The sequence below is a fragment of the Clavelina lepadiformis genome, chromosome 5 (genome assembly GCF_947623445.1).
Source record: "Clavelina lepadiformis chromosome 5, kaClaLepa1.1, whole genome shotgun sequence".
In the NCBI taxonomy this organism is placed as follows: Eukaryota; Metazoa; Chordata; class Ascidiacea; order Aplousobranchia; family Clavelinidae; genus Clavelina; species Clavelina lepadiformis.
The window spans coordinates 22,746,384-22,754,412 of NC_135244.1; the positions used below are offsets into that span (position 1 = coordinate 22,746,384).

The 8,029-nt window shown below is 36.2% G+C and overlaps 2 protein-coding genes across 2 annotated transcripts in view; one reads left to right on the plus strand and one right to left on the minus strand.

Moving 5' to 3' along the window:
* The window catches only part of LOC143459601 (uncharacterized), a 218,744-nt gene extending 215,018 nt beyond the window's left edge, over nucleotides 1-3,726 (minus strand). The window contains exons 1-12 of the mRNA XM_076956816.1: nucleotides 3,099-3,726; nucleotides 2,838-2,978; nucleotides 2,590-2,776; nucleotides 2,323-2,516; nucleotides 2,074-2,262; nucleotides 1,712-1,989; nucleotides 1,514-1,636; nucleotides 1,279-1,422; nucleotides 1,079-1,211; nucleotides 838-917; nucleotides 366-762; nucleotides 12-202 (exon numbers count right to left, since the gene is read on the minus strand). Coding sequence (XP_076812931.1) covers nucleotides 12-202; nucleotides 366-762; nucleotides 838-917; nucleotides 1,079-1,211; nucleotides 1,279-1,422; nucleotides 1,514-1,636; nucleotides 1,712-1,989; nucleotides 2,074-2,262; nucleotides 2,323-2,516; nucleotides 2,590-2,776; nucleotides 2,838-2,978; nucleotides 3,099-3,726 — 2,685 coding nt within the window. The remainder of the gene's footprint in view (nucleotides 1-11; nucleotides 203-365; nucleotides 763-837; nucleotides 918-1,078; nucleotides 1,212-1,278; nucleotides 1,423-1,513; nucleotides 1,637-1,711; nucleotides 1,990-2,073; nucleotides 2,263-2,322; nucleotides 2,517-2,589; nucleotides 2,777-2,837; nucleotides 2,979-3,098) is intronic.
* Nucleotides 3,727-5,841: 2,115 nt separating this feature from the next.
* LOC143459602 (fibrinogen-like protein 1) lies at nucleotides 5,842-7,044 on the plus strand. Its single transcript, XM_076956818.1, has 3 exons — nucleotides 5,842-5,929; nucleotides 6,152-6,262; nucleotides 6,347-7,044. Exons 1-3 carry the CDS (start codon nucleotides 5,842-5,844, stop codon nucleotides 7,042-7,044), a joined length of 897 nt encoding a protein of 298 aa, XP_076812933.1.
* The last annotated feature ends 985 nt before the right edge of the window (nucleotides 7,045-8,029 follow it).

Sequence of the window (8,029 nt, forward strand, 5' to 3'; positions counted from 1 at the left end):
CAATATCTCACCTTGCAGAGGCTGTCTTTCCAGCCATTCTTGGCATCAAACCAGTGAAGACACTGCAAGGCCCAAACAGAGAACACGGCCGATGTGATGGTTCCGGCACGGTAGTAGCCTGGACCCAGGTCAGCACGAATGGTAACATTGTAGGATCCAAATCCTACAAAGGGCGCCTTTGTGATCCATCGATAATGTGTTGCTGAAATATAATGACAATATTTTGAGAACCAAAGACTCTGACAATCATATCTACTCCACAGTTACCTTTCTACAGAACAAAAGTGAAAAACAGTATGATGTTACACTCACTGCAACTCATGCACAGTAACTCACGGCAAATTCTCACAGACGCTCATACCAACCTTCCTTGTCAAACTCCTTTGTAGCCATGGTTATTACTTGGCCTACAAGGGTCAGGAACATTTTCAGCTTTTTAACTCTGCCTTCATAGTTTCCCACAACAATGTTTAGAATTGTCGCTTCCATCGCACCACTCGAATCTCCCTCAACGTCTATGAAGGCAGAGCCAATGGCAGTGCTACGGCATGCTGAGCCGTCACATTCACTTTTAACTCTCAGCCATATCTTGCTCTTATCGGGCTGTTGAGGCAGGCTGAACTCTAACTTTAGATTCTTTGCTATTTCTTTACTGATGGGGAGCTCGTCCCTCCAACCTGTCGTTATGCTGACTGACGTCACAGAATCAACTTTTAGATCAAATGGACTGAAGTTGGCTGAAGTTGAGTTATAACGAAAAATCTAAAATTTTACAAAACATTCTTCTGAATATCATTGCAACGTAATGCGAGTGATTAAACAAAGCACAATTATTACCTCGATATTGATGACATCATCAGTTATAAGCGACTGCAAATTAGAAAGTTGTACGAACGAGGTGTTAGCGTCGAAAGGATCTGAAAACATTTCATTGTGGTCATAATCAAAGTATTGGAACTTATATGAAGAGTTACACCTCACACATGAGAATGTTGCTACCACAATGCACTGTATGTGTGTGAACAATATGTGTGTATCAGATGTAGATGGCTTATAAATTGTAACACTTCTTCCTTACTCGTGACATGATTGTTCAACTTGAGCATTCTTCCTTCGACAGATTCAGTTTCAAAGGATATCGCCTCCTCACCAGAAGTCAACGATGCCATGAGCAACTTTCCCAGACGATTTATTCGCAAATTTTCTTCATTCTTCGATAAAAGTCGTTGTTAGTTGAATAATCAGATGCTAGATTATTGAAAATGTTAACTTGGTTACCTTGAAAGGATAAAATCGAACAAGTCTCATCAATTGTGATGTCGTAGTCATACATGACCTCACAATGGAGTTTACATCATCATATTGACTGGCAGAAAATGGAACAAAGCTCTCTACTCGGTCCAGGATATCCTGCACATCTTGCTGCAATACAAAGTAACTTTCTTCTACTCAGTCTATATTACGAATAAATATGTGGACTCTAAATGCAAGTTTGTGTAATTTCAAACTTTACCAATTGACTTTCTTCCAGAAGTTTAGGATTGTTTGTTACGTGGCTTATTACATCGGCAACTTGTTTCACCGGCTCCAACGACAACATGGGATATTCCGCCATTTCGGAAATTATTTCCTTTCTCTGTTTAAGCAAAAATTTGTCTTTTAACACTAAAACTTTGACAAAAAATATAAAGTTAATACGTCACAAACTGACCTTTGATTGGTTGAGTTTGTTGGTTGACGATAAGACGAGAACAAACTGAGCAATCTTCTGCAGATTATTACTTAACAATGCTGCGTCCAGTTCATTTATTACATCATCGTTGACGTCATTATTAGCAACCACAGCAACAGAGAGATTTTCCTCAACACATGATTGGTCGGGAGTGCATATTTCTATGACAATTGTGACGTCATTAGATGAACGTCCAGGTGGTAGTATGATGTTATAGAGAACTGGATCAAATCCATATTGTAGAAGATATCGATGGCCTGGGAAGAATTTTTATTTTTTAGATTGAATTATGACTTTGTCGAAATTAATTCTGCTCTATTTCCACCTGACACTTTATTCACCTCTCTCTTGGAGGAAAAACTTGTACATCAGTTGGTATTTGCCTTCTATGTAACCAGCACATGTGACATTAAACTTGGTGGTATACGCACTTCCCATTCTAGGCAAAACAATGCAGCTACCACCACCATGAGAAGATAGAGCATTGAGGAAAATGGTCACTGAGGAGTTCTCTCCGTGAATATTGTAACCTGCACATGGAGGTCAGGTTTAAATCTGTGAATGAATTAGCACCATATAAGGGGATTCACCTGTTCCTGTGACATTTGATGATGGAATAAGTAAAGAAGCATTTAGTTTGCAAAACTCCTGGTCATCACACAGTGGCAGTTGATGTCTAGGATTTGGTGACAATGTCCAGTGACGACGTAAACAATCATCGCATTCCAATTGTAGAATGACTGACAGGTGAGGAGAAAAGTATTTCCCACAATTGGACCAACATCTGTGATTTGATGGAAAGAAAAATTAAATTAAATATTTTTACTTTGTCTGCTGCCATTTTATCCAATGCTCACTTTAAATTAACAATCGGGGCTCGTCTTGCTTGAACAACAACTTTCTGATCTGCGTATGTTGCATCATAATGGGGACCAGATATGATTAATCGGATGTAATAATGTTCGCTTTGTCTGAGTTCATTCATGGAAATTTCCATCACATGATCACTGGTTACCCAGAGAGTGTGCCAATCAAAGCAGGAATCTTAAACACGAGAAAAACAATTAAATTTTGAACAAAGTGGATTTGAAAAAAACTTTGAAACCTTTTCTCTGTATTTTCCCCATCACTGTCCTTGTCGGAAGCTCTTCTTGCTTGATAGAGCAAAACCAGTTGTAGCTGATGTGTCGATGATATTTGTGGTAATCAACTGAAGTTTCAAATCTTAGGACAGTCATGTTGTTGTCTATGCAGAGAAACCATAATACATTAAAATTATGGATGGTCCGATGTGGTCAAAAATTATAAAATAACTTCAGAAAATATTGTATGAAATCACATAGAAATCTGATAATAACCGACTCACCAGTCTGGAGCACATTTCCTCCTAAGATCACAAAATGTAGCCTTTTCTTGGTAATTTCTATTAAAGTATAATCTTTGAGTTTTCCCTCCAACACATTGCTTGTCACATTTTCACTGGTAACTTTAACCTTTATGACATATAACCCAGGTGATAATGAATCGGCTCTAATGATAAGTTCTGGTTCAAATGACTCCTTCTCATATTCAACTTCATACGTATATGTTGCCATGTCTATATCTGTTGCCACTGGGAACACCAACCATTTATATTTGACCTCAGACATATTCTTGCAGGTGAATTTAAAATCAACGCTGAAGGTCAAATAATCAAAGACTTTCAATGTATTTTCAAACCCGCCTTGATAGCTCCCATCTCGAATTCTTAGATTCTCCAAGCACGATGACGTCTCCAACACGTCAACCCATCCCACGAAAGGAAATGATTGTTTTGAATTCCTGATGAAACCAGTGACCTGCTGCATTCCAATGTGGTATAAAACTCGTTCAATTTTGATCAATTTGTAAGATGTGGCATTGAATGGGAGATTAGGCAAATCTTTGTGATCAAAATCCAACTTGGAGATGGTGAAACTGTGGTTCTCTGGTCTTCCTTGTAAGTATATTGTCATCTGGTAATCACCAATGTCACCTCTGACAAATGCATATACATAATTTCTGCTGTAGCTTGGGATAGGCTTCAGTGACGAAATATACACATTGTATATCTGTGGTAATGCTTCAAATTGTGCCCATAACGATGATGATTGGGATATGTTATTTTTAGCAATTGCTTCAACTTTGTACATTCCTGGTTTAGATAAAGTCGTCTTCGCCACCATTGAATGACAATAATGTGGACAAAATATAGAACCATTGAAGTGTGTCAAGTTGCTTTCAATCGATTTGATTTGAACTGAAAGACTTATTGGGGCTCCTTGACTCACCGTCGCATTTATGATGAAATAATGAGGATGAAAACCAACGTACTCTTTTACTGTCAGCTTAAAATCTTTGATTTCTTGGTTCAAAGTAATTGGTGTGGAATATATCACAGAGGAAACATTGTTTTGTAACAATAATGTAACATTGTGTATTCCTGGGCCAAGTAATTGCTGCATTGATAAGTTCAGTTTAAAATTGAATTTTTCTACCTGATTGAGTAAAAATTTCTTAACATCGAAACTTTGTTGTTTCTGGTTCTGTGCTATGTATATAACATCATCCAACAATAGTGAATATGAAATAGGAAAACAATATCTGTGACCAAATACAAGTTTAATCGAGTTCAGAAATGTCATGTTCAATTCCATGTGAAATATTTTTAATGTTGAAGGTGACAAGCCGCACTCCACATAAAGGTTCAAGTGTTCTGTTCTAAAATCAGCACCTCCAGCACGAAAAACGCATTTAGCCCGTACTGAATATTTTCCCGGATATTGATATGAACGCTGTGTTGTGAAGGTAAATGTTGAAAAACTTGTCTGCACTGTTTTAATAATTTTTCCGTTATCCTTCATCAAACAATGTGATAATAAATCTTTCAGATTATTGTCTCCATTTAGTCGAGCAGTAAATTGAACAGATTTTCCAGGTTTGACATGGCGGCTGCTCATTGTTAAATGAAAGTCTGCAATGAATGTTAAATAAATGTGCTTATATGATCACAGATGTTAGTTAGGTACAAAGTTTACAATACATAGCTCTTTGTGTTTATAAAACATGAAAGAGCTGTAAAAATCTGATGTTCTATTCTATACTGCATTTACTCACCAAATCGAGAATAGTTAAAAAAAATTCTGGCTAAACTGCAGTTTGCTGTATTTCTTTGCATAGAAACATTAACAGTTTTCGTGGATAAGTAGTTTCCAGGTTTGCTAGGTTCACATACCGATGCTTTTGTTTCACTTGTTTCAATCTCTAGTAGTCCATATTGGCATCTATATTTACAAACACTATTAAGCAGTTATATCATAATTATAACAATCAATCATCCAGCAATATCATCATGCTACTTTCTCAACTCTTTTTAGCATATGGCACAATAACAAATCGTTTACGTTTTTTCATGTCAAAATTCAGATGTTGAAAACAGGAAGTACAACGACTTGATTTCAAAATCACTTTATAACGATTTATTTTTAATTTAAATCGCTTGCTTTCTTGTCGTTGAATCAGTGCATTAATAAAAACCGTATACTGTGATAGTTGCAGGTTTGCAGCGCTGCATTTATTCATTCATTGCTACTGCAGCAGGCGTTGTATAAGCTTTATGGGGCAATATTGTTGGCATAAATTGCAGTGATTGATTACCTTTTTAGTTAGGTTAACAAATATATTGAAAAAAGTAGAAAGTGGGTACACTTTTCAAAACATTTACAGCACACCTAAAAACTCTCACAGCCCAGTAGTGTGTTGCAGCAATCAGCTCACAGTTACATGTAAGTTATTCACTGAAGTGAATAACGAAATACTTTGGATGATTATAAAACTCTTTGCAGGAAGTAAAGTATTACATAACAATCAAAAACATTTTCAGTGCCAATACCCTTATGGAAATATCCTTATTTACACATACTAAATTAATATAAAATTGCCATTGTTCAAGGTAAATGAACAAAACAATACAAGCAAATGGTTATGTAACAATTGGTACAACATCCTACTTGATAGACGTTTCCTCAAACCGCAAATATGCCAATTCTCCCTCCCTCAAAGGAATTTTCCACTCCCTATTACCAAGCAACATGGTGTTGTTCACGCATTCCTCTGTGGCTGGGAATATGATTGTTCCACTTGCATTTCGTAGAACCATACTGCAGCCTGAAATAAACAGTGAAAGAAATTGTTCATCTTTGTACAACTGTACAAGAATACTATCAAATATGTTGCTTTTAAAAAGATCATGGCTTGAGCAAAGATGGATTTCTTGTTATTTGATTTTGTTGCCCTTTTATTTGTGGAATTGTGAAGCAATCAATAGCCAAGCTGTCAAATTATTACAGCGAGTACACAATGTTGAGGAAAGTTTAAAAAATCAACACTCAACTAATCCAGATTTTTGTGACTTGCAATACTGCAAGAACCAACAACAAGATGTCAACAAGTTGGTTGCATTCACAACAAGCCTGCATCATTCTGGTTATTTGCATACCACATTATACAAAGGTAATATGATGAAGTAAAAGTATAACAAACATTTTTTGTACTAGATTCATATACAGTATAATTTAAACTATTTAATTCTTCCAGAATGCACAAGCATCTACGCAAGTGGTTCAAGAACAAGTGGTGTCTACCCGATATGGCTCAAGGAACGATTCCAGTTCACCTACGTCTACTGTGATATGGACCTTGTTTCAACTAAGAAGGGCTGGACAACAATACAAAGAAGAATGAACGGGGAGGTCAACTTTGAAAGGGGATGGGACGATTATGTCAGAGGGTTTGGAAACCCTAGTAGCGAATATTGGCTTGGATTGAAAAATATTCGTCGCTTGTCGAGACAAACTGCTTATGCAAACAATGGATTAGGTGCCATTTACATACAAGATCCTGAAGTTGCATTTAACCTTGAAGACTGGGATGGTGTAAAGGCATTTGTTCAATACAAAAACTTTAAGCTCAACTCAAACGCACCAAGTTATTGGTTAAATGTATATGGTTTAAAAAAGGCTTCCACTTTTAGCATCACGCCTATATATATGAGCGAGTTCAGTACACCAGACAGGGACAATGATTATCAAGATCGCCATTGTGCCAGTGATCATAAGTCAGGCTGGTGGTTTCATTACTGTGATGAAGCAAACTTAAATGGGCCATATCCCAAGTACAAGCAAGAAATGACCTGGAAAAATATTTACTGGGATGGCTGGAATACTGTTAATCCCAACAATACTGCTTTGCGCTTTGTATCTATGGAACTGTATCATGGCATGGTTGAACTATAGGTAGGCAATTGTATAAATTTTTTGAGTTTGCAGAAGCCAACTTTTGTCAATACAGCAGAATCCACTTAATATGACCATGGATAAAATAACCGGCTGCTAAAGACAACCATTTTGGTATAGTCTCGAATTTTACCATGTAAAATTACCACTTTTCATGTCAATTGTGCCACATGTATTCTCAATTCTCCTAAGCCTACTGACATTTATCAACTTTAATGTTGCGGAACTGTACATGAGATAAACGATAAATTTAATGTTTTCGTCATATTGTACCTAACTATCGATCCTGATGTGGTTAAACAGCTCCCGTTATTGTGGCCATTTAGAATTTTAGATAGACCAAAATGGTCTGGTCCTAACATGGTCATAATAATTGGAGTCTACTGCAAAGGGGAACAAATTGCAACATACAAAAACATGCTTGTCTTCACAATGAGATTCACAACATATTTCATTAATAAAAATTGTACTCTTATAGCTATTTTAATGGATCCGTTATAACAGAAAACGAGGAAAGGCTAGTAGCATTTATCATTTATTTAGTAGCACAAAGCATTTATCTTGCAATAAATAGCATTGTTTAGCATTGGGGAAAAAAGTTCTAGTAGTTGGGTGATTGAAGCAAAAAAAATTAATTGCAAATACTGTCATATTTGGGAAGATGGTTAGGGAAAGTATATCAAAAAATAAAAACTATATAATATGACAAGTAACCAAAGGCGACAAAATTTACAAAACATAAGGTAAAAATGTTATATTGATCCCAAGTAAGATATCAGGTTTTAGGGGATTACCTAACAATAAAATTAAAAAACTTTTTAAAAAAATAATTTAAATAAAAAATTTTTCAGCAATAATATGCAGAGTTTAATTTCTGCGATCAACAAGTACAGCATATACCGGCGTATGAGCCTCCTTTTATGATGAAAACATTGGGCCAAAAAACGAGAGGGGTTTATATGCCCAACCAAAAATCTGGAAAAAG

What these genes read in the sequence shown, in the direction of transcription:
- LOC143459602 (XM_076956818.1), top strand. Translation starts at nt 5,842, where the DNA reads ATGGTGTTGTTCACGCATTCCTCTGTGGCTGGGAATATGATTGTTCCA. An exon ending in ACTGCAGCCTGAAATAAACA is followed by an intron (nt 5,930 to 6,151) that starts GTGAAAGAAATT and finishes CAACTAATCCAG; the next exon opens with ATTTTTGTGACTTGCAATAC. An exon ending in GCATACCACATTATACAAAG is followed by an intron (nt 6,263 to 6,346) that starts GTAATATGATGA and finishes TAATTCTTCCAG; the next exon opens with AATGCACAAGCATCTACGCA.